At 40.4% G+C, this 26,699-nt stretch overlaps 1 protein-coding gene across 1 annotated transcript in view; it reads left to right on the top strand.

Annotated features, from left to right (window-relative positions):
* The first annotated feature begins 1,326 nt into the window (after positions 1-1,326).
* The window catches only part of slx1 (Nuclease slx1), a 37,973-nt gene continuing 12,600 nt past the window's right edge, over positions 1,327-26,699 (top strand). The window contains exons 1-3 of the mRNA XM_067146695.2: positions 1,327-1,634; positions 1,745-1,796; positions 19,756-19,941. Coding sequence (XP_067002796.2) covers positions 1,459-1,634; positions 1,745-1,796; positions 19,756-19,941 — 414 coding nt within the window. The 5' untranslated portion in view covers positions 1,327-1,458. The remainder of the gene's footprint in view (positions 1,635-1,744; positions 1,797-19,755; positions 19,942-26,699) is intronic.

The following is a 26,699-nucleotide window of genomic DNA, read 5'->3' as shown; positions in this document are numbered from 1 at the left end:
TGGTTTCCCATTTTGACACCAGGCAAATGCTGGAGCTGTACCTTAATTAAGGCCACGGCTGCTTCCTTCCAACTCCTAGACCTTTCCTATCCCATCGTCGCCATAATACCTATCTGTGTCGGTGCGATGTAAAGTCACTAGCAAAAAAAAAAACTTTTAGTAGGTACTGAAGATGAACTCCTCAGTTGGTTAATTAATGATTTTTCTGTCATATATTAAGAAACTTAAAATGCATTCAGAGAAAGTAAAAAAAGAATCATGAGGGAAATGTATCAGGCATAGATCTTGACTGCCCAGTCCACTGTGGCCTGCGTAAAATACCTCATAAGTATACATTTGCATTATGTTTTGACGAGGAACCTAACGAGCTATGACATCGAGCTCTTCTTCAGCTACCTAAAACGCCAAGCGGAATACAATGACATTATGGTTCGTGTGGCAAAAGAAAAAAGTAGACTGTAAAGGCTGTTTAGAACATCTGTTCTCCAGCTACTCAAAGTCCAACATTGTGTCTTATTCGTTTTCAAGATCGAGGAGCCCTCAGATACCGAAAATCATCGTCTGTGGCACTTCTGCAGTGAACGACGGAATTTGTCACTTCCGCTACGCAGTACTTGTCCCGAAGAGAGTTACTAAAAGGTGTACGTTTATTTTTTCGAAAGACATGTTCAACAGTGAAATTAAGTGTGGAAAGTGTAAAGGCGACAAACCACCTCTTTTTTCTGCTATGAAAATTTATGAGACCTCTGTTAGACAACATTGCTTTGAGCCACTCAAGTAAAAGAGAGAAAGTTTTGAAACTTGATAAGAAGCCCCTCAGAAGGAAAGTTTTGAAACTTCAATGACATATCCAAGCCAATGCAGCACCGGTCTATTAATAAAGTAATGTCAATACTCGCAAAAACATTCAGTTCTTTTTATTTAGGATATACTTTACTTATTGACTATATGGCCATGCGAATACAAGGGGGCAAGACCGCGATCCTAGCGGCTGAATGGTGAACTAGGAAGCAACCCGTTTCCACGAGTGCATTTCAAGGCCTTGTATTATAGCGTAGGCAACGGTACATACAGACAGACAGACAGACAGACAGACAGACAGAAATTACGGAAAAGTAAAAAATGCATTTTCTTGTTACTGTGGTCATGCCCGATACAGAAATACCACTTTTCAAATTCTGAGCAATGTACAGACAAAACTCTTATTTTATATATATAGATGGTCTTGACCTAATAGTTCTCGATAGTAATAAACTGTCTATCGATAGTAATCAAGTTATTTATCGATAAATCGATAACTGGTTTTGTAACAACGATCATGGTTCCTGTTGTAGCATGTGTGGGACTGTCAATTTTAAAATTTTAAAATGTTTTCGATCTTAAATTCTGATTTCTTATGAATGTCGCGTAGATTTTATCATAACATGCTGCTTTTGTCTGCGAGGGCGTTGTATAGCAATGTCAGGTGATGTTATTGAGAATTTCTATGGTGTTTATTTACTGTACTGTACAAATCCTAAATATAAGGGGAGGACGTATATTGGTTATACCGTGAATCCCAATAGACGAATTAAGCAGCATAATAAAGGAAAAAGTGCTGGAGGAGCCTGGCGAACTAGTAAACGAGGACCTTGGTAAGATTTTTTAAAACAGTTCTGTTTGACATTACGAACGACATCATAGTCTAATTTATTTAGTGAATGTCTATTGTTAACCATCAACTTTGCATTTTCTTTCTGTTTAGGGAAATGGTTTTGATTATACACGGGTTCCCTAATGACATTTCGGCTCTTCGGGTATGTTCCCAAAAGGTTTTGTTCTCTTTGCATGGCGATTTTAATTCTGTAAGTAGTGGATAGAGAAATGCTATTCGGCATATTCTTATACCGGTACCGGTACGGTACTTTTATGGGAGAGTTTTGCACATTATTCTAATATTTTATTAACCATTTCAGGGGGGATTGCATACTAATCAATATCTCGGTATCTGTTTCGATATATTGGTAATCAGTGTGGGGCGGAGGTGTCGATAACCTAAAAAAATCACTGAAAATGATCAATAAAATGCCCTTAATTTTTTGTAAAAATACTATTAAATAAGTAAAAAAGGACTAAAATACTTGACCAAACTGGATTCTGGTGACTCTAACAGTGGTTTTTGTTTAATACATTGCACAGCTCTTGGTATGTAGAGAAATAATTACTGTACCTCCCAATTTATTTGGAATGGTGTATAAAAATGGTCATAATGATTTCCCGCACATGGAGAACCTGGAAACACTTGTTGTTTACACTCATTACGGCTTTCAGGTACTTTTCTCGTTTAATGTGCTGTTGTACAACAAACCTCCTTTCTGCACTCAGTTTAACAGTGCACAATTTACAAAATAAAACACACCCATCTATTGTAAATATGTCTTTTCCAAATTCATTCAATAACTGAATTTAAAATACTGTACACTTTTCTTGCACAAAAGTACTTCCTGGGAGGATAATTCTGTAGTGAAGCAGAAAGTTATGTAGGCCTAATTGTTGTTTCCAATCCCTTCTCATTTCTATTTGTTCTTGGCCTTGAGATATGCAGGGATGAATGACAGGTTGTAGGGGTGGGTGCGAAGGCTGATGTGCTTGTGTTTGTGGCACGTTAGGAAATAGGCCTACTTTCTGCTAATTAAACACTAGACTCACAGGTATGAATCCTTTCCTTACCTTTTCTTAGTAACCAACAACTGCTGGTCAGTTTGCTTGGTCCTGAAGGATATTTAGCAAATTTTACCACACATAAGAAAAATGTATAATTTCTTATGTTGTCACTTGTGGACTTTCATCAGTCTGACAAGGAATACATGCATACATTAAAGAAAAATTAAAATGATCTAGAAATTTTTAAAATGCTGTATGTTAACCTAAAACCTTCTTGAAAGTTGAAATAATGACTGATAGTCAAAAAAATGCAAAATAAAAACATGTTATTATCGTTTGTTATATTGTAGAATATACTACTGAGCAATGTTCTATTGGTAAGGGAAAAAGGATGATAACATCTGCCCCCTAGTAATCAACCTGTGTCATTTGCAATGCTTCCTTTATGAGAGGTGGAATATTTGGATCATAGACTCTACCTAATAGGCCTACCTCCGCAGTGGGGGGAGAATTGGTGGAATGAAATGAATAAGAGTAACAGGAAAAAATTATTTATTATATGCACTTCAGCATTAATTACATTATTTCAAAAGATAAATCTTGTGAATCTCACAATGCGTTACTCGTCCAAGGGTTAGATGTTCATTGCCAAGCCTGGCGACCCACCAACCTGCCTAGTAAAATACAGGGTGTTTCATAAATAGCCGGCCCCGCGATGTACGGGTAGCGTGTCTGCCTCTTACCCGGAGGCCCCGGGTTTGATTCCCGGCCAGGTCAGGGATTTTTACTTGCATCTGAGGGCTGGTTTCGAGGTCCACTCAGCCTTCGTGATTACAATTGAGGAGCTTTCTGATGGTGAGATGGCGGCCCTGGTCTAGAAAGCCAAGAATAACGACCAAGAGGATTCGTTGTGCTGACCACATGTCACCTCGTAATCTGCAGGTCTTCGGGCTGAACAGTATTGCTTGGTAGGCCTTGGCCCTTCGGGGCTGTTGCGCCATTGGGGGGGGGGGTCATAACTATTGATAAAATAAAATGAGAGATGGTCTTCATTTTATGTTAAGAACTCTGGTGCATTTGGATTGTTAGAGAATTTTTTTGAGAAAATGAGGTTACTTCCGGGTGCATGATTCAAATTAACGAACTCCCTGTATTTGCTATGCCAGAGCACAAGTCACTGCCGTGCTTCAGGGAAGAGAAGGGTGAGGGAGGGGAAGTGGGGTGTATGATGGAGACAAGTTTTCTCGTTGGACTCGCACAGAATTGTCCTTGTCTCTTACAGGCAATATCTACATTTCGTTTATGAAACAGTCGTAACTGCACACACTGTACAAGAACACACTGTAATTAAGACACACTGTCAGTCAAAGAATGCACCAGATCGTTTCTCCTCTTGTCTGTTGATTGCAGCAATGTTCTTTGTTATTTAACATGCTTGAAGATGCAACGCTGCCACCCCATGATTGTGTATTCCTTCATTCACAACATTGTGAATGAAATGAAATACCGTGCTGAATGAAGGAAACAATACGCCCAATGGTTTGACCTTTGGACACTGTTCAGGATGTGTGGTGTGTCACACATTACCTCTGTCTCCCACATCCCCTCCCTTCCCTTCTCTCCTCTGATGTACAGCAACAGGCAGCGGCTGGCTCTCTGGCATAACAAATACGGCAAGTTCGTCAGTTGGAATCGCATGTCCAGAAGTAACAAAATACCTTCATTTTCTCAAAAAGAAAAATTTTCGGTTGCGGTACACAAGCCGGCTATCGCCAGTTCACTCGTAGGCGCCGACATATGCTGTTAAATATGTCCATTAGGGTACAAGGAAGGAGTAGAGGTGCGAAAATACTAGGTTTTGGTATTATTACCTGCCATATAGAACACTGAAGAAGGCACTATATAGGACTGGTAGAGCACATGGCGACCATGTTTACTTGGTGACGGAGGGGTGATGACGTCATACCTGACGTCACAGGGTGTAAGAGAGAGACAGGGAATTAATATCCGAAAACTAATTCTGATTGCACCATTGTTCTTAACACAACACAAAAAGCATTCCTGATCTTTTTTTTTTTTTGTTGGTATAGTTATGATACACACACTATATTGACTTAATAACAAAATATTGCAAAACATGCAACATTTGTATTTCGCTTGCATCAATTTGTCTGAAGTTTATAACAGAATGGTGTTGCTCTCAGAATTCAGTACAGATATGTATTATTGCCAGCTGTAACAAAATGAATTGACCAAGGCTCTTATTAAATTGAAGTGGTGTGCAAGCATGCTGTGCCCTCTTCGATCTCCCAGGTGGCTGTTAATTATGCACCCTTAATGACTTAGAGCAGAGGAAGAGAGTTTCAGGCGGGGTAACTTGTTGGAACGAAGAGGAAGCTGTTGGTTGTGCTGTCAGGGACATGCTCTGTGAGCTTGTATCCGGGAGATAGTGGGTTTTTACCCTACTATTGGCAGCCCAGAAGATGGTTTTCTGTGGTTTCCCATTTTTACACCAGGCTGATGTTGGGGCTGTACCTTAATTATGGCCACGGCTGTTTCCTTCCCACCGGGCGAGTTGGTCGTGCGCGTAGAGGCGCGCAGCTGTGAGCTTGCATCCGGTAGATAGTAGGTTCGAATCCCACTATCGGCAGCCCTGAAGATGGTTTTCCGTGGTTTCCCATTTTCACACCAGGCAAATGCTGGGGCTGTACCTTAATTAAGGCCACGGCCGCTTCCTTCCAACTCCTAGGCCTTTCCTATCCCATCGTCGCCATAAGACCTATCTGTGTCGGTGCGACGTTAAGCCCCTAGCAAGAAGAAGAAGAATGTTTCCTTCCCACTCCTAGCCCTTTTCTATCCCATCGTTGCCAAGAGACCTATCTGTGTCGGTGCGACGTAAAGCAAAAAAGAAAAAAGTGAAAAGAAGAGCAAGCCTGTCAGTTCATATGACGTCAGGCAAGAGCTGAGTAATGTAATGTTGTCTAGACAAACGGTGCTGTGAGTACGGAACTGGGGGTGGGGGTGGGGGTCAGTCAGCTGTAGCGCTCTCTATGACAATAACGTGCGTGCTTCCAATATTAGTCTGTAAGAAATTCTGTATGTGAAAATTCAACAAAATATCCACAGTTTTTTATTAGACAGCTGTAACTGCACACACTGAACAAGAACCCACTGTAATTAAGACACACTTGTCCGTCAAAGAATGCATCAGATCATATCTCCTCTTGTCTGTTGGTTGCAGTAACGTTCTTTATTATTTATTATCTGAGTACAGGGTTTGAGATGTAGAAACATTTTCTACTCCGTTTCACCTCTTTGCAACCTCATATTCAGTGGTTTTCAACAATGCTTTTAGCAGTTACCAAAATGGAACTGTTAAATTTATGGTGAAGGACAAATATAAACACAAGGAGGATTTGGCTGATTTCTACAAGAATTCCCCAAACCAGATTTCCGAGGTTGTATGCACTTGCTGCTAGGATATTATATATGTTCGGTTCGATATATGTGCGTGAAGTTTTATAGGTAATATGTAAATATGTGTGCAAACAATTCATTTTTGTTATTATCCTCCTAATGAGACCGCATTGATGTGCTGGATTTGCCACTTATGTGGGTTTCTTCATGTGCTTTCGCATTCCATCGTAATTACTGATGTCATGATATAGATGTTGATTCCCATAGGGAATCTGAAACATTTGTCCTGAATGAGTAAATTTATAATACCAATATAAATGGTCCGTTATTGGACATTATAAATTTTCCTGCTAACTCATTCTTGGTTGCCAGCATTTCGCCCTCGTGTGCTAGGGTGGGCTCATCAGTTGGTACCTAGCACACCTACCAATACGCTGGCTAGTGCATACCGTGGAGGCCACTGCGTAGGCTAACTGGAGCCACCGGCAGTGCCAATGCACTAAGAGACTTTGTCTCATCAGCAAAAATTGATGCCTGCTTGGCCATCAAATGATATAGATGTTGATTCCCATAGGGAATCTGAAACATTTGTCCTGAATGAGTAAATTTATAATACCAATATAAATGGTCCGTTATTGGACATTATAAATTTTCCTGCTAACTCATTCTTGGTTGCCAGCGTTTCGCCCTCGTGTGCTAGGGTGGGACCATTAAATTTCGTTTTTTAGTAATGTGGTGTGAATGTGACTGGTCTAAATCTGTGATAATAAATATGGAGAACATGATGAGAACTTAAAAAATTAATATTCGTTTATAGGAAAGGGAGTTAGGGATTGGAATAACTTACGAAGGGAGATGTTCGACAGATTTCCAATTTCTTTGAAGTCGTTTAAGAAAAGGCTAGGAAACAACAGATAGGGAATCTGCCACCTGGGTGACTGCCCTAAATGCAGATCAGCATTGACTGATTTAAAACAAAGTTTTAATATCACCTACAGGTTAGAAGGACAACAATAGATACTATAGATCAAAATAGAATTTGGTTGATTGGGTAAAATTGGATTCAACGGAATTTATTGTTTGCAGTAAAAGGGACGATAAGAAGAATTGCGATAGATATTACTAATGCAATAACACCTCCTAGCTTATTACACAAGTTTTCACCAAAAAACAAAAACAAACCTCCTCTTTGTTCCCGAAAAAAGCAGTCTGACTGCCTTGATTTTTACCGTGGCGACCGTGAATTCTATTCACGAGTTGCTTTAGGGATATTGTACACTTTGCTTTCCTTTATTGCTACTTATGTTTTGTTCTAACAGTTCATTATTTTACTTCTTTTTCACTGTAGATTTTTTTCATAGACAACAAGGACAAATGCGACCCTGACAGAAAATCACTGCAGGTGCCAACTGAACCCGTCAAACTGGTTTCCCACTTTCCGCAGCAGATCCATTGTCGTGTTGAGAGATCATTTGTGAAAATAATCTTATTATTATTGTTAAAACAATGTAATCCATTGCTAAAATCAAATTTTAAAATATTTCATTAATTTATTAGCCAAAATAGTCTATTCACATGAATAGACATGAATTCACATGAATTCATCTGAATTGTATATAATGTCTAGGAATGTCAGTAAACACAAATAAATTCATTTTCCAGTTCCACTGAATGCTGTTTTAATGAATCAAGGTCCAACATACTGAACTTTGAGGACTGTATTTTATATAAGAAATAAAAAAAGGTATTTTTAATGTTCCACCTTTTCAGTACAACACACTGTTCTGTGGTTACTTTTATAAAACAGCTATATACATAGATTAATGGTACATGTTTCGTCCTTACTAGAGGGCATCTTCAGTCTTCTGTCAAACCTAAAATGCTAAACTTGAATATACAATAAAAATGTGAGAAAAGACAATTAACATTGTAAGGCTCAAATTAGAATACAAAGTAATTTGTCATGTGGACAATATTAAATTAAAACATGTGATGATAAAATGGATTTGAAATCAAAAACTCGATCTTCATCTTTCCATGACATGTGCTACTTGCATATTTTCGAGCATGTAGTTCCAAAATATAAAATAAGACATTAGCTGAAGTTGTTACAAATTATCTAAAAGATGAAGCGTAGATGACTACGTAGGCCCTTCGTAGTGAATAAATGTTAGTTGAATGGGACGTCGTTTTAATTATGGGCAAGCTTCTTTGGTGACTATAAATTGTATAATTTTTTAATTTATAAATTGATCTTTTTTCATGAATTATTAAGAAAAGAATATTTATTAGGACAATTTCTCTATGGAATATTGTACAAGTGTTTCCTTGACGACTGCTTTCTATTGTAGAAATAATTTATATATTTTCTCTTGAGTTATTTGTTTGTTTTAATCTTGTCAATCTTATGTTAATTTTAAGGACACTTCCTCTAAAGCATTACTTTGTCAATTTTATATATTTTTCATCTAAACAGTGTTATGTGGCTGAAGATGTTGATAATATACGAAACATGTACCACTTTTGACCTTTAAAATTGCCTTAAGCAATCATTGTATCAACTAGGTGGAAAATAAATAAATACTTAATTGTGAATTTGATGGTATCGCACAAAATTATACTAGATACCGGTAAATCTGCTGTGAGGTTCTTATTATCGCGGTGTTATAAAGTACAGAAGAAATCGGCACCAATAAATGTTTACAATGGTATATAATGGTGCTATCACAAAAGTTTACAAGTAAAATTTGCTAAATTGACAAAACTTTAGAAACCTTATTCTTTTTACTTGATTCACAATAAGTGCCCACAACTTGATCTGTAGGAACAGAGGGATTGCTGCAAATGCTTATGAATTCCCTTTCCCTCTTGTAAAACCCATGAGTTCTCCGCACTAATTCACGTGGCTGACTATTAAGGGGCACAGGTCAGCACAAAAGTTGATCACTTCGCAATTTGTCACTATGTTGTCGTCGTTTTCCCTGTCATCACACTGCTCTAGTTACAACAAATACACAGTTCAAAAAAATTAGGGGAACATGTTTTGTAACGTCTGGTATGTGAACATTAATTTGGTAGATGGGGTTCCAATGGTCGTACAGCATACCTTGAGACCTTAGCTACTCAGGGTATGTCAAATAGAAGTTATACTCCATCTGTAGGCGTAGCTATGTATTAAACTGTCAGGTGACCCCTCAAAAGAAAGTGAATAGCAGTGTGCCCTTGTGTGGTTGTGAGGTACACAGACTACTGCGGTCATTTGAGCACATTGTATGTCAACCAGCACATCCCATGAGACATCTTACTGAGGTTCAAGTCTCAAGGGCCATCACTTTGATACAGGAAGGATGGACTTTTTGTCGTGTTGCTGTGGATCTCAATATCTCTCCGTCAGTTATTCACCGCTTGTGGAATCGCTACAATGAGACAGATCAGTTCACAAGGAGGGTTGGACAAGGTCGTGGACGCATGACAACCCCACAGGATGACCGATATCCGACTATCTGTGCGTTGCGGCGTCATTCAGCAACTGCTAGAGAACTGCAGCAAGACCTCAGGAGGGTCACTGGAGTCACGGTGTCTGACCCCACAGTAAGGAACAGGTTAAGAGAAGTGTCTTTAAGACCCAGACGTCCTGTTCGAGTGCCCCGTTTAACACAGCAACATCGCGCAGCTTGCCTTCTGTTTTCCTGTACCCACGTCAACTGGCAACTTCACCAATGGAGACCTGTGTTGTTCACAGACAAGTCCAAATTCCCCTGACACAGCGTGATGGACGTCAACATGTGTGGAGACGCTGTGGTGAGCAGTAAAGGCCAAATGTTGTCCAGGGAGGCGACCGATTCGAACAAGGTCCTGTGATGCTGTGGGGTGGCATCAGTATTGATGGCCGTACGGATCTTGTCGTCGTCCGTGGTAATCTTACCCCTGCGGGGTACATCGATCAGATACTGCTACAACGTGTTGGTCGCTGCATACGGTGTTGGCCCTGAATTCGTACTCATGCAGGACAATGCCAGGGCTCATGCAGCGCTCATCACCAGATCTGTCTTGCGAGAACTGGACATTCAAGAGATGGAATGACCAGCAGTGAGTCCTGACCTTAATCCCATCGAGCATGTGTGGGATAGGCTTGACATAAGCATTCGTAGGCGTCCTGTTCCACCACAGACTCTCAAAGACCTCAAACAGGCTCTCATTGAAGAATGGGAGCTGATACTGCAACGTGACCTCTGTTGACTTATACGGAGCATGCCTCGTAGGTGCCAAGCTGTGATAAATGTTATTGGAGGACATACACCATACTGAAGCTCTCCAACTGTGATAAAAAAATCCACCCTGGAGGACTGTTATCACTTTGTTTTCGCCCCTATTTGGACATTTCCGTTTATGTTCTGAAAATGAACACAAATCCATCAATGTTCTTTTGTATGCTTAAACGGTAAAGAATAAAGGTTTAGTTGGTAATATACCTGGGTGTGAGTTATTGTATTGTTTTTTTTTTTTGAACTGTGTATTCACAATTATCTCACAAAGAACACAAAAATACAAAAATATCCAACTTTCATGAATGTGCGAATCACAGCTGAGCATGCGCTCCGATTTAGTGATTTTCCTTCAAATGATTTTAGACTTTCGACTTTTGTTCTCAATATGGTAGTGAAGATATAGATGGCACCACTATACTAGCCATATTTCCAACAACAATCAAATGAAAATAGTTCATCCTTATTTTGTGGCCAGCTTAAACTTTACATTCTTATATTTTTGTTAGTAAATAAAAGGTTATAAGGACTATATGAAAAGCAGACCTGGCCAACAGCTGGAAACTGCAGATGATGATGATGATGATGATGATGAAGTACTATATGAAATAGAATATGAACCAGTATGTCTAAATTTATAACTATAGCCTATCCGAAATAAAAATATGGTGGACTGACCATCAGTTTACATTTCCCCTTGTGGGTATTAGAATATCCCCCACGGTATCCCCTGCCTGTCATAGGTGACTAAAAGGGGTCCCAGGGAGAGCATGGGCTGGCGACAACAGGCACCATAACTGAGTCCAGGCTCCTCACTTTCATCTATCCTATCTGACCTCCGTTGTTCAACTCTTGTTCTTTCCTGACCCCAATTGTATTATGTACAGAGGCCTAGACAGTCTTTCATTGTCATGCCCTTCGTGGCCCTATGTCTTTCTTTAGCTGATACCTTCATTTTTGAAGTGTTGGGTCTGCTCAGATTTTTTCTCTGATTAGTGTTATATAGAGGATGATTGCCTAGTTATACTTCCTCTTAAATTAATAATGACCACCACCTTATTTACTTTTTGTAGTGGTAGCCAACATGAAATACAACTGTTGAGTGCAACCTTACACCAATGTCAGGACTGTCCATCATTTACCTCGTACAGTTCTCTTTTTTGTCACAATGATATTTTTTTGGCTTTCCTCTTCCAAGTTTCTTCTCTTCTACAGTCTCTCTCTCTCTTTTTGCTGGTTACAGTTTTCCATTTCTCTCTTTCAGGAGCCAGTCGTTTAACTTCATCATAAGATTTGCAGTTAGTTTTCTTTTAGATTGTGTCTAAGACTATTATTCTTGGATGACCTTTCTCTCTTATCCGTTCCATCTATCCTTCTATTATCTCTTCTTTTTAAATACAGAACGTGATTTCACTATTATATCATGACCATTTGTAATCTTATCACTCCAGCTTAAATGTTTGCCTGTTGCACCAGAGTTCAAAAGCCTTCAAGAGTACAAAGTTATTTCTCTGCGAGAAGTGTCCGTGTTTCAAATTCGTACAGTGCCACCCTCTAGATCCAATAATATACACAGTGACACATGAAATGTTTAATATACAAATTAGTATTAAAATACTCACTGAAGCCTGCATGATTACACAGTATGTAGTACTTGTTCTTCTTTTTCCAAATTTTGCCAACTGTAGACTGCATAGAACTTAAGGCTTGTTGGCCTTTCTTCTCTTCCCAAAACCTCTTCATTCTGTCGCTTCTCATAGTCCTCTCTTCTTCGGAAATGATCCGTTCAGGCCTCCATTTTAGTGGTTTCTCTTCAATTCTCTTCGATTGTGGATCATCTGTAGCGTAATTCCATCTTCTTCCATATCCTTCTTGACCTCTTATACCCACTTGAAGGTGGCCTTTAACCCCATGATGTATTTGAAGATCCATTTTGTCAGGCGTTTATCGTCCATTCTTACCAGTTTTCCATAGAATTTCAGCCTTTGTTTCTGCATTGTGTCCATGATCTTTTCAGTGTACTTTCTCCTTTTCTTCCAAGTCCCATCAGTAGTCTTCTGCGGTCCCAGAATTTTCCTCATAATCTTCCTTTCCTTCTTTTCGAGTTCTTGCAGCTCCCTTTTTTAATTTAAAATCAGGCACTCTGAAGCATACAGAGGAAACTACAATTAGAAGTTGAGTAAGACAAGGCTGCTGTCTCTCCCCCATACTTTTTAACATGTATTTGGAAGAGATTATCCAGAAATGCATGAATGGAAAAAGAGGAGTGAAAGTTGGTGGTAGGAGAATAGAATGTATTAGATTTGCTGATGACATGGTCATAATGGCAGAGACTGAACGAACTATGATGGCGATGCTAACAGATATAAATGCTGTCTGCGAAGAATTTGGAATGAGAATTAATAAGAAAGACAAAATGTATGGTGATAAGCACAAGAAAAGTGAAGACAACTATAAAGTTAGGGCAGGAAATAATAGAACAGGTGGATGCTTTCAAATACTTGGGAAGTGTAATAACAGAGGACATGAGGGGCAGTCGAGAGGTGAAAACTCGTATTGCGATTGCAAAGGAAGCATTTAATAAGAAGAGCAGACTTTCTTCTGAGGGCATGGATAGAGACTTGAGGAAGCGATTCGTGAAGTGCTTTGTATGGAGCGTGGCACTGTATGGAGCTGAGACTTGGACATTGAGAAAAGAAGACGAAAGAAGACTGGAAGCATTTGAGATGTGGATTTGGAGGAGAATGGAAAGTATACAATGGATAGAAAAAGTAAAGAATCAAGAAGTCTTGAGAAGAGTTGGGGAAGAGAGAAATATATTAAAAGTAATCAAGAAGAGAAAGCACAATTGGATTGGTCATTGGATGAGGAGAGATTGCTTGCTTATAGATGCTATAGAAGGAACAGTAAATGGAAAAAGACAAAGCGGACGGAGAAGATATCAGATGCTGGACAGTATCAGGATAGAATACAAGTATGAGGAAAAAAAGAGGGTGGCAAGAGACAGGATTGCGTGGAGAGCTGCCAGGTGAAGACCTGCCGTATGGCAGAACACTGATGATGATGATGATGATAAGTATACAATCCTTCCAGTTTTATTACTGAGTTATAATGGCAGATTTTGGCCTTGTAGGATACTGCCCGTTTGTTATACCTGTAGACCAGATCTAATTTTCTGGCACTTGCCTTGCTTGTCTCTCTTTCCAGTGCGTTGAATTGTATCCATTCACCCATGTATTTGAACTTGTCTGTCCTTTTAATCTTGCCATATTTTACCTCCATATACTGCTCGCTTTGGTGCTTGTGCTCCACATATTCAGTTTTTTCGTAAGAGACTTTTTGACCCACTTTTTGGGTGATTTCGTGCAGGCTCTCCAGCATCTTTTGAGTGTCTTCCTGGTTTTTGGCTAAGATATCAAGGTCATGTCTTCCTTCTTGGCGTAATACCTCTTCGAGACGAACCTTCATTTTTACAGCACAAGTCCTCAGCCAACCCCCAGAAAAAATGTCACAGTGGTTGCTCGCAACTGCAGAACATTTTCAGGCTTGTGCTGGTTGATTGTATATTTTAAATATCCCCAGGATTTAATATCAGGGCTATGTGGAGCCAGACTGAACCACCCTGAAAATGTTAAGGATATCAATGAGACTTCTCACAGGGCCCAAAAATTTAATGTAGGATATCCAGACATTTGCTGAATGTGGACAAGCTCTGTCTTGCATGAACTATTGTGTCTCCATTGGTAGTCTTGTTGCTAAGAGTCATGGAGGAAACTGTTCATGTAGCACACACTGTTGACCATGTTGTACTATGATTTTCCACCTCATACTCAATATTAGATGGTTCTCTTGCTCAAAATCGAATGTCCTGTTAATTCACAGCACTTGTTAGGTGAATGTACTCTTCACCAATGAACCATATGTTGTAAGTTGTGATGTATTTAGAGGGATTTCCAGCCACAGAGAAAGACTTTCGTTTAACCTCTATACTACCGAGTGAAATTTGGAGCTGTAGGCCTACAGTGAAAATGTTTAATTATACAGTGAAAAATAGATTTTTATTTTTACCTCTAATAAAGCAAATTTCTTCAGGTAATTTTCAAAAACCACTGAAAAGTAATATTTTGAGAATAATATTGGTACTCTGCGGGAATAGTACTAAAGCAGCATTGAAATTTACCTATGATAACAATGACATTTATTGTAAGAAACAAAAGTTGAAAACTAGAAAACCAGCTGGAATTGATAAGGTTTTGGGGGATATACTAAAGACAAAGGGTTGGGATATAGTACCATATCTGAAGTACTTATTTGATTATTGTTTGCATGAAGGAGCTATACCGAATTAAAGGAGAGTTGCTATAGTAGCCCCTGTGTATGAAGGAAATGGTGATAGACATAAAGATAAAAGATACAGGTCAGTCAGTCAGTTTGAAATGTATTGCATGTAAGCTTAGGGAAACCATTCTTTCTGATGATATTAGACATGTTTGCATAATTAATAACTGGTTCGATAGAAGGCAGTTCAGGTTTAGGAAAGGTTATTCCACTGAAGCTCAGCTTGTAGGATTCTAGCAAGGTGTAGCAGATATCCTGGAATCAGGAGGTGAAATGGACTGTATCACGATTGACCTATCTAAGGCATTTGATAGGGTAGATCATGGGAGACTACTGGCAAAAATGAGTGCAACTGGACTAGACAAAAGAGTGACTGAATGGGTTACTATATTTCTAGAAAATAGATCTCAGAGAATTAGAGTAGGCAAATCTTTATCTGACCCTGTAATAATTAAGAGGGGAATTCCTCAAGGAAGTATTATTGGACCTTTATGTTTTCTTATATATATAAAGTAGCTGATGTACCCATGCTTCACTACGGGGTTCATTACAAAAACTTCAGTAGGAATGTAGCAATTAAAAGCAATGCTATCACATAAAATACTCGATCAAATGAAAAACCGCACAATTTTATCTCTTTTAACGAACGATACTATGGTGCCAATCTAACAGTCCAAAGTTCCAGAGCTGGAATTACCAGGCCGCAGACAGACATGAACACTCCTCTGCTATTATCCCGTTAAATATGCACACTGCTCATTTCAATCAGTGCCTCAGAGTAGGGATTGAATAGCTTGAATGCTATGATGAACCAGTGTGTTATGTACCAGTAGTATCAGAAAATTTACGAACCAGAGGAATGGCATGCTAAAGAAGAAAGTTATCTAACTCCCCAGCTACTTCCCGTCAATATTCAGGCAGGATGTTACACTCTGTACGGCCGGGCAAGTTGGCCATGCGGTTAGGGGCGCGCGGTTATGAGCTCGCATCCGAGAGTAACTGGATTCGAATCCCACTGTCGGCAGCCCTGAAGATGGTTTACCGTGGTTTTCCATTTTCACACCAGGCAAATGCTGGGGCTGTACCTTAATTAAGGCCATGGCCGCTTCCTTCCAACTTCTAGGCCTTTCCTATCCCATCGACACCATAAGACCTATCTGTGTCGGTGCGGCGTAAAGCCACTAGCAAAAAAAAACTTGTCGGCCATTTTCAGATATTCTTCAGTTATTTGAAGAGCTTTGTATTAGGTTTACTGGTGGTAATACACACAGTAGCGTAGTTAATTGAAACAGTTTTGCGTGGTCAGTGTTATGTTGTGGACGGTGAGCAAAAGACAGAAAATGAGTCCTTTGTGGTCTTTTTCACTATCATAGACATCATCATCATCATGAATTCCTTCCAGCGAGCCAGGTGGGATGTTTCTGAACGGTGTGTGTATGTTTCTTCTCTGTATAGGGCATCCCATGTTTCTCCTCTCTTCTCTAGGTCTTCTCTTTATTTGGTCTAACCACTTTTTCTAGGGCATCCAGTAGGTCTTCCTCCCGGAACAATTTTTTCGAAATACTTCTTTAGAGTACAAGTTACCTACATCTGCTTAACGTGTCACTATTATAGACCATGTAACTAAATTTGTCTGATACAATTCAGTGTTCTCCCTAGGACCTTTTTACATATCGTCCGTCTAACATAACCTAGGTATGTGCTAGTTACATAATATTAATACATATTTCAGTTATTAGGTGCTCCAAATTAAAATGTAATTAATACTGTAAAACTGTAATGATGCATCTTCCTTATTATCAGCATAATTGCATCTGCTACATCGGAGTCTGATTGTTTAGCTTGACTATCAGGAAGTGTCGTGCATGGGTGGTGTCTGCATTAGCGCAGAAGTCACAAACCCGTATGGCACTCCACAGCTGCCGAGTGGTAAGGCCCGCTGTTACATGATTATGAACGAGCGGTATAACATTAGAAGTTCAGGGTACTCCGTTATGTTTGGTTCGTGATAATAACACTAAAATAGTTCAATTTTGCAATTTATGTTTACCTGTCTGATATCTGAGGAGAATACATTGAAATTTGATCACATTCATTTTTTTTTTTTACACATAGTATTCCTTGCCCAGCTACTCATTCCTGCAATCCAGGTGACAAAACTTTCTGGGAGAACACTGCGATTTATGTAGTCAAAAACTCTGTTACGGGGAAATGGCTCCTACTTTGAAGAAATACATTGAAAAAAGGCACCTGATAATGATGATAATTATAATAATGGAAGTTAGTGTTTAAAAATTCAAAATTTTTCCAGTGCATGTAGTCTGAGAGTATTTATGGCTGTAGCGGCAACAAAGGGGAGCGAGGGAGGGCAGTTGCCCCCCCACTTTGTGGAGAAAAAATTATTCCATTTTAGCCGTCTGAAATTAGGAATATAGGATTTTTTTTTAATAAAAGCACTTTGTTCAAGCCCTGTTTTCTTATCAGCTAATTCTTAATTTTATTTTCGTTAATTATTAGCGGAAATACGCTCAAAATGTCGCTCGTTGCGGCTAACTGATTTGCATAGCGCCACAGCAAGTAGTGGGGACTTTGCATATGCTGTGAGAAAGGGTACCAAGGGTATAATTTTTTGCCAAGATCATGGACACTGTGGTATGATTCACCGACTTGCCGCGCACATTTGTCCGTCTAGCAGTCTCTTTACTGTCTATTCGTTTCTTAGTGTATAGGCCTAGTCAAATACTAAATGATTTTAATTGCATAATCACGCCGTACTTCTATTTAGCCTAATTGTAATATATGTATATATTGTTCCTTTGGTGAAATTTTTATTGTATAGTCTATTATTGAATCAGAATCTCAAATTATTGCCACACTTAAGTTGGTAAAACATTTACCTCTCTGTGGAAATTAGCTCATAGAGCATAAATAATTCCCACTGTGGAGTTATTTTTTTCAGTTTACATGCATGCACCATGCCGTCTTCCTCCCTCCCCCCCACCCCGCTTCCCTGCCCGCTATATCCCACTAACCCATGTCCTTTTTGTTGTCTGTACATTTTTTGCCCTCCCACTTTTAATTCCCAATCGCCGCTACTGATTTATGGTACTAAAATATCAGGTCCTGAAAAGCCATCACAAGTGCAATTTTGTGTATCTGTCCCTTCTGAATCTACATCACCGACTGCTACCTCTGGAACATTGAAACAACAGTTGTTTATAACAGTACACAAGAAAGTGAGTGATGTACAGAACTAAAAGCTGGACAAGCCACTTCCACAGTTGTTTACCACAGATTTCCAGCCTTTTCTATTATACAAATTAATTTCATTTTTGTTCCATAACTTGTTGAATTACAATTTTAAGAACAAGAAATTCCCACAAGGAAACTTCGTTCAAATATACATCCACTTCTTCGATACAATGTTCAACTATTGAGTTATAATAGTTTGACATGTTTTGATCCTTGTATGGAACATTGTAAGGATCATTTTGATGTTATCTGAAGGATCAAAACATGTCCTCATTTAAAATTGAATTGACTATTTATTATAACTGAATAGTTGAACACCATATTGAATAGGTGAATGTATAATTGAACAAAGTTTCCATGTGGAAATTTCTTGTTCTTAAAAGCCTTTTTCTATGGCAGAAGACCAAGATATTGTAGCATTTTATGCTTTACTTACCGAGCAAGTTGGCTACATGTTTTGGGTCACGTATCTGTTAGCTAGTATTTGGGAGGTGGTTGGTCCGAACCCCACCGTAGGGAGCCCTGAAGATAGTTTCCTAATGGTTTTCATTTTCACACTAGGCTGTTATTCCTAGTCCTGTCCTATCCCATCGACATCATAAGACCAGTCCTTTGTCGGTAAGACGTAAAACAGAAATAGAAAAATGTTTACTGGAATAAACCCTGATTACGTGTTTTCTAATAGGTGAACTACAGGGACATTATTTTATCTATTCAGGGAATTGTCGCTCACCCAGTCACTTACGCTGCGAGCCTGTCTCCCGCCAAGCACTTTGCCATAATGCGCTGCTCGGCGCGACAAGTTCCCCTCCTTGCAGTCTGCTGAGAGCTTTATCAGTGTAAGGTTCAGTTTAGTCAAGTGTTCATGTGCTTAGCGATCCTTGTATTGTTCTAATGCCATTTTCATTACGTGAGCAAGTGTATATACATAATACAAGGGCAAGTCAATAAGTATCTGCAGTTTTGCTCTAATTATCTTTAGGTTGGCTCTGTGGTGTTGTGTGCAAACCAGCCGCTACATGGCACCGTTTTCTACGTCTGTGGTAGGTTTCAGCTTTATCAGGTCAGTACAGTTTGTGCTGTTGCAACGTAAAGATGGTCATGCCACTCTCTGTTTGCACCAAGGTAGAACAGCGTTCTGTAATCCATTTTTTGTGGTCTGAGGGTGTACCAGGTACAACATGGCAGGTTCGATCCTGGCTCAGTCCCGCAGTAAATGAAGGCGCTCAAATACGTCAGCCTCGTGTCGGTAGATTTACTGGCACGTAAAAGAATTCCTGTGAGACTAAATTCCGGCACCTCGGCGTCTCCAAAAACTGTAAAAGTAGTTAGTTGGATGTAAAGCAATTAAAATTATTATTATTATTATTATTTATTACCTTTAAGACTTCATTTCCTGCATCCCTTGACTTCATTCGACTGCACTCCATTACTTTTGTTTTGGACTTCTCTATTTTCATCTTGTGCGCCTTTATCAAGACTCTGTCCATACCATTCAGTAATTTCTTTAGATCCTCTGCAGACTCAATTAAAATAACAATATCATCGGCATATCTCACTGTTTTGATTTCCTCTCCTTGGATTGTAATTCCCTTCCAAAATTCCTCTTCGATTTCCTTTACTGCGCGTTCTATATAAAGGAAGGGGGACAGACTGCAACCTTGCCTCACTCCTTTCTGGATTTTTATGTATTATGTGTTGCTATCTTTATATGAACTGCAAGTTGCTCTTCTATTCTTTCTCTTCACAGCTTGATAGATTGCTTGCCTCTATTCTGCCTGGTGGTGATAGTGGATGTTGTGTTATGAGCATTTCTTCAACCTTGTTCTTGTGTTGCTAGTTTGAATGGGCTTGGCAGCATCCACAGCGATCACGGCGCTTACGGCACGTTTCACCTAAGAAATCCACGGAGAGAGTGTATGACTTCTGTCTGCGAGTTTTATCTGAAATGCTGCGAGTGGGGCCATGGAATCGTTTACCCTTGACAATCCGTTGGCTGAAGCAAGAATATGCTCGAGAATTCCCCGTAAGTATTGTCGTAGAGATTTACAGTGTGTGTTGCTCCTGCATGGTATTCATACTGCCTTCTCTCAACTCTTGGTATACACACATCTTCATTAGACTGTTATACCTTTCATCGTTCACTTTGTGAAGCCTTTAGACTTGATTTGCAGCTAGCTCTTTTGCTTCAGTTAGTTCCACACCTCTTATGAAGGCGGATCAAATATAAACGGGAATTTCAATGTACTGCTGCTGCTGGAATTATTTTTAAAAATTTATTGCAACAACCAAAAAAGATCCACATATAGAGGTCACTTTTCTACATGTCCTGTCTTCAATACACATTTTCTCCAATGGATTGGTAAGTTTTGATGCCGTCCTGATAGAAAGAAGAGAGACATGTGCAGAGCCAGATGCATCATCATCAAATCGCTGTCCTCCTAGGTCTTGTTTGAGTGGTCCAAACAAATAGTAGTTGCAGGGCGATAAATCTGGATCGCACAGAGGGTGTTCTAGAGGTGTCCAGTGTATTTCTTCCAGTTTTTCCCGCATTAAAGCGGCAGTATGCGGCCTTGCATTGTCGTGGAGAAGAATGACATTTTGAATCGGTTGCCGGCGTCGCTCCATTGCGATACGCAGCTTTTGCTTAACTGAAAAGGCGACTGTAATAGGCTGCATTAATTGTGCTTTGTTCGTGAAAAAAGTCCACCAGCAAAATGCTCGCGGAGTCCCAGAAAATGGTTGCAAACACCTTTCCAGCAGATGGGCGTGTTTCGCCTTGACTGGACCTGCTTCGTCTCTTCGCCGTCACTCCATGCTTGCTTGCTTGCTTGCTTGCTTGCTTGCTTGTTTTGACTCCGGGGTGTAATGATGCACCCAAGTTTCATCACAAGTCACAATACGACGCAAGAAATCCTCTCCTTCCTCCTTGTAGCGACGCAGGAGTCTCTGACAAACTTCCTGGTGTAAAGTTTTTTGTTTCTAGTTGAGGAGATGAGGAACCCACCTGGCAGACAATTTTCTGAAATGGAGTTCATCTCACCGGGCGAGTTGGCCGTGCGCGTAGAGGCGCGCGGCTGTGAGCTTGCATCCGGGAGATAGTAGGTTCGAATCCCACTATCGGCAGCCCTGAAGATGGTTTTCCGTGGTTTCCCATTTTCACACCAGGCAAATGCTGGGGCTGTACCTTAATTAAGGCCACGGCCGCTTCCTTCCATCTCCTAGGCCTTTCCTATCCCATCGTCGCCATAAGACCTATCTGTGTCGGTGCGACGTAAAGCCCCTAGCAAAAAAAAAAAGGAGTTCATCTCAGATGATGGTTTGAACACTTACATAACTTATTCCTATGGCTAAAACAATTTTCGAAATTTTTATTCGCCGATCTTCACCAATAATGTCACGAATTGTAACAACGTTGTCTGCAGTGATTGTTGTCCACGGTCTCCTTGCATGAGGTTCATTTTTCACAGCTTCTCTTCCTGCCACTAATTTTTTAGCCCACCCATACACTCCAGTCTGCGAAAGTGTTTCTTCAGCAAATTGTGCGTGGAGCCGTCACAAACTTTTGGAAGATTTGGTGCCCTCTTATGCGAGAAATTTGATAATTCCACTGTTGTTCACGCATGCAAACCCCTTCTCCAGACACCTCCACCAACATCCTAGCAAAGCCCTGTCTCATAATTATTACTAACAGCAGCAGTACATTCAAATTCCCATTTATATTTGATCTGCCTTTGTAAATATCATCAGCTACACATTTTTTTTTGGTTTAGGTAGAAATTCATAAATGTACAGAGATATATTATTCCATGTGAATCTTAAAATAATCTGTCATATTAAAAAATTAAAAGTTGAACCTTTGAAAATGTGGGAGTGGATGAGGTGGGGGGGAGGGGAGGTTAAGAACTTGGCTAAATCTCTTATGGTTAAAACTTATGGCTAATTAACATTTCTAAAAAAACATGTTATAATTGATGACTAGAAATATCTTTTTTTATTTTTGTGTTCCCATAACATGGAATGTAGAAATGGAAACTGTCAATGCTCCTGTATTCGGGGTTTTGTTGCGAACCAACTAACCATTCAATGCACAGACAGGTGTTGCGCAAACTTAAGAATTCTCAGAGTAACATTAAATGCCAGCACAAATCTCATTAGCCTTAACATACAAGACACCGGGCAAGTTGGCCGTGCGGTTAGGGGCGCACAGCTGTGAGCTCGCATCTGGGAGATAGGGGTTCGAATCCCACTGTTGGCAGCTCTGAAGATGGTTTTCCGTGGTTTCCCATTTTCACACTAGGCAAATACTGGGGCTGTACCTTAATTAAGGCCACGGCCGCTTCCTTCCAATTCCCAGGCCTTTCCTATCCCATTGTCGCCATAAGACCTATCTGTGTCGGTGCGAGCGTAAAGCGACTAGCAAAAAAAATAAAAAAGCATCTCAGGAGCTTGAGGGATCCAGTTGAGCAGTTCAGTGGAGTCCGTATCAGGAAAAACCAGCCCTGAACACAACCACTCATGTGGATTGGGGAGTAGTCTTGCATGGACTGTATTACCTCATCTAGATTGTGCTCTCTCACACTCATAACCATAATATTCTGCAGCATGTGCAAAAATTGCTCTGATGTGAGACAATCATCTATCCAAGCAACCAGTTCTTCACCGCCGTTTGCGCATGCAAATCCCTTCTCCAGACAGCCCCGCCAACATCCTGGCGAAATCCCGTCTCATCCCGAGGTGGTGCAGCTCTTTTCAGGCATACCCCCAGTTGAGAACACATACCAGTCCTCCTGCCAGTCTTAAATTTCTGGCAGTACTAGGAATCGAACCCGGGCCTCCGAGGACGGCCACTAAGAACACTAACTGTTATGCTATGGAGGGGGACAATGAATCACTTCATACCTATCAGACAGTATCCACCCCCATCACGACAGATATGCGGCCATTGCGTGAACACTCGGCTAGATATCTTTTGTATAACCAGTGTGACTTCTGCTGAACTGAAAGTAGTCTCATTAGAGAAGATCACATCATCCCAGTTATGATTTAACTCCATCTTGGCAAAGGTGCACCAATCAACCAGAGAGAGACTCTTTGATGGCAGTTTTCCTGCAGTGGATTCAGGCTTTTCGTAACTGTTTACGGACCATGTATGGACATCCAGGAAATTTGGTCATCTGTATAAGCTCTGCAGAATTTAAGAAGGGTTCTCCTGTGAAGTTGTCTTTTACCCTAGTAGAAACCTGCTCTAAACCAGTGCTCCGTAGATGTCCAGTGTTCCCTGATGCCTGCCACTGCTGTATCCATCTCTCAGCAGCACTAGGCAAAACTCCACATCAAATCGCTGTCTCACAAATGCTTCAACTGCCATGTTGTACAAGAGCTAGCTTGAGCTCTCTTGACGCATTAGTAATGTGCCATGTCGTAATGGATTGAAGCATTTGGTATCGAAGTTAGCATGGCCAAACTAGGTGTATTGTTGCCTGATGTCATCAAATGGATTTATTTAGGAACAAACCAAATCATTCAAGCTGGGATTTGGACCTTAACTGTTCTGGTAGGCACAAATTTTGTAGCCTACAACTGACCCACTGCACAACATGGGAGTGTGCCATGTGCTTATAATTTCATAGTGCTGTACACAGGTTCATGTCACGAGGAGGAGAGAAAAAGGAGAGGGTAGAGGGAAAGTTGAGTGACACAATGAGTGAGAACTACAGGCCATATTGCAAAACGCATCCAGCAGACTGTTTCACGACGAACATAGCTTAAGTGGACTTTCTCATATTTCACGTCTCAAAAGATGACATTTTTTTTTTTGATTGTTTGACTGTACAACTTTATCCGTCAAGTTTATTCATATCTTGGCTCATATCTCTTCGTTGCGAGTATCCTCCTGCCATTGTTTGAGTCTATTTGTACCAGCAATTTTTCTTGTTACTTTCGTGTCTGTTACTTCTAGTTTATGAATAAGATATCTTGAATCGCTCAATTTTCACTCCCGTTCAGCTACGTCGGTCTGAATACAGACCAATGTACCGAGCGAGTTGGGCGCGTGGGTAAGGTCGTGTAGCTGTGAGTTTGCATTTGGTAGATGGTGGGTTTGAATCCCGCTGTTGGCAGCTCTGTAGTTTCCCATTTTTCACACCAGGTAAATGCTGAACTGACTTCCCAATTGCAGCCCTTTCCAATCTTTGCATCACCGAAAACCTTTAATGCGACTGGTAAAAAACAAAAAATTAAAAATTATCCAAGAGATCACAATTTTGAGTTTCATGCATTAACTTTCCTATATCTTAGTTTGATTTCATGTGGTATACAATTTGTAATAACTAGATCACTTTTAGTCTTGAAAATGCTAATTTTCATAATCATCATCATTTTCATTTCCCCTTATCCACCTCCTTCCAGGTCGGAGTGTTGATGGCACTTCCCCACGGTTGCCTCTCCTTCCACCATTCCTCTTTTGTAATTGTATTCCAGTCCAGTCTTCTTTTTCTTATACTTTTCTTGACAGAGTCTATCTATCTTGCTCCTGGCCCTCCCTCTGGCCCTCTTTCCTTCTCTTAGCCTCCAACACTTGTTTTGGTATCCTTCCCTCCTGTAACCTCATAATATCAATTTATTCCTCTCCATCCTGTCACTCAGTTTTTCTACCCCTATCTCTGTTCTGACCTCAACATTTCTTACTCTGTCTCTCCTTGTTTTCCCTACCAGACTCCACAAGAACTTCATCTCACTGGCCTGAATTTTACTCTCATTTCTTGCTGTCAGATTCCAAGTCTCTGATGCATACGTTAATATAGGGATAGAGTACATCTCGTAAGTTATCTCTTTACATTTCATAGGAACTTCTCTGTTCCACACCAGGTTTCTTACATTCTTTTAGAACATATTTCCTGCTTGTACCCTTCTGCTGATCTCCTTACCCAACCAAAAATCTTGCATAATTTCACTTCCAAAATATATCAAGTATTCAACAACTTCAAGGCTTTGTCCCCTGATACTAATGATTCCTTTTCCTTCTCTTTCTCCTCTTGTCAATCAGTCAACTCCCCTGATTTTCCTGTCAGGGTCACAACATTTATTATTCCCACCATCATAATATTAATTGCTGGTTGCCCTCTTATCACAGTTCCTCCCACAGCACAAGAACTATGCAAAGTTAGCAGCGTACGCCCTAACCTTTTCCGAGGCTGATAATTACCACCACTCATTTTAGGCTATTGTTATGATGGGGTCGCCAGTTTCAAAGGCTTGAGAGCTACTGCCAGCAATTATTAAAGCCACCCCTTACATGGGGAACAGACGCCCTTGAATCCGCCCCTAACATGGAAAACATACGCTGCCTCTTCCGCAATCTCCACCATTCTGAAGTGCATTTTCTCTGTTGTAGATTCCGCTGAGGTCTTCGCTCGTAACCCTGAGCTGGGACCCTTACCAGATGCTACACACAGGGTCATTGTGTTCTGGGACTCATATAGGGAGGGGCGCCATTCCCTGGACAGGGCTGCCTCCAAAGAGGGTCCCTACCTGCCAGTTTTCATATTAAATGGAAACAATACTCCTTTAGTAGTGTTTGCTGAGAGGAGTTTCCCTTGCTAGGGTATTAATAACAATAAAAAAACTCAAAATTCAACAAGACACTAATATTCAGCACAAATACTTCCAAGAAGAGATTATAATTCAACAAATTTTACCTGGCATCGTATCACATTATTTTTATGAACTGAAATACCATTAGCATAAGACATACTATGCAAAAGCTGTGTATTAAAAAGCAGTACAAGAAAGACAGTAGTGTTGGATAGATATAGGCCTATATGCAGTTTTCCAAACTTTTAAAATAATTTAGTGTGTTTATTTTTTGTGTATTTGCTCTATATGATGGAATATGTATGTTCTATAAGCTGAAGATGTCCCTAAGAAGGGTTGAAATTAGTACTTTTAATATAAATTAGTTGAAAAGCGTCATGTTGCTCCCAAGTCACATCCCCCTGTGGGTGGGAGCAGTAGAATAACACCCACAGTATCCCCTGCCTGTCGTACAAGGTGACTAGAAGGGGCCCAAGGGCCTCTGAATTTTGGAGTGTGGGTTGGTCACCACAGGGCCCTAGCCGAGTCCTGGCATTGCTTCTACTTACTTGTGCCAGGCTTCTCACTTTCATCTATCCTTTCCGACCTTCCTTGATCAACTCCTGTTCTTTTCCGACCTGAACGCTATTAGGTTTCCGAGGGCTAGGGAGTATTTCATTTTCACGCCCTTCGAGGCGCTTGTCTTTCTTTGTCCGATACCTTCATTTTTTGAAGTGTCAGATCCCTTCCATTTTTTCTCTCTGATTAGGGTTATATAGAGAATGGTTGTCTAGTTGTACTTCCTCTTAAAACAATAATCACCGGGCGAGTTGGCCGTGCAGTTAGGAGCACACGGCTATGAGCTTGCACCCGGGAGATAGTGGGTTCGAATTCCACTGTCGGTAGCCCTGAAGATGGTTTTCCATGGTTTCCCATTTTCACACCAGGCAAATGCTGGGGCTGTACCTTAATTAAGGCCACGGCCACTTCCTTCCCATTCCTAGGTCTTTCCTATCCCATCATTGCTATAAGACCTATCTGTGTTGGTGCGACGAAAAGCAAAATAGAAAAAAAAAAATCACCACCTCCCAAGTCACATGGGTGTAGAGGGAAACGAGTTAGCTGATAAGGCTGCCAAGGAGGCAGCCACATTGCCCCCCATTGCCTTAAAAGGTTCCAACCAGCACTGAGCTGAGACATTTGTTTATG

This window comes from Anabrus simplex, chromosome 1 (genome assembly GCF_040414725.1).
Source record: "Anabrus simplex isolate iqAnaSimp1 chromosome 1, ASM4041472v1, whole genome shotgun sequence".
NCBI classification, from domain to species: Eukaryota; Metazoa; Arthropoda; class Insecta; order Orthoptera; family Tettigoniidae; genus Anabrus; species Anabrus simplex.
The sequence above is the reverse complement of the archived record's forward strand: the minus strand, read 5'-3'. Positions and strand labels throughout refer to the sequence as shown.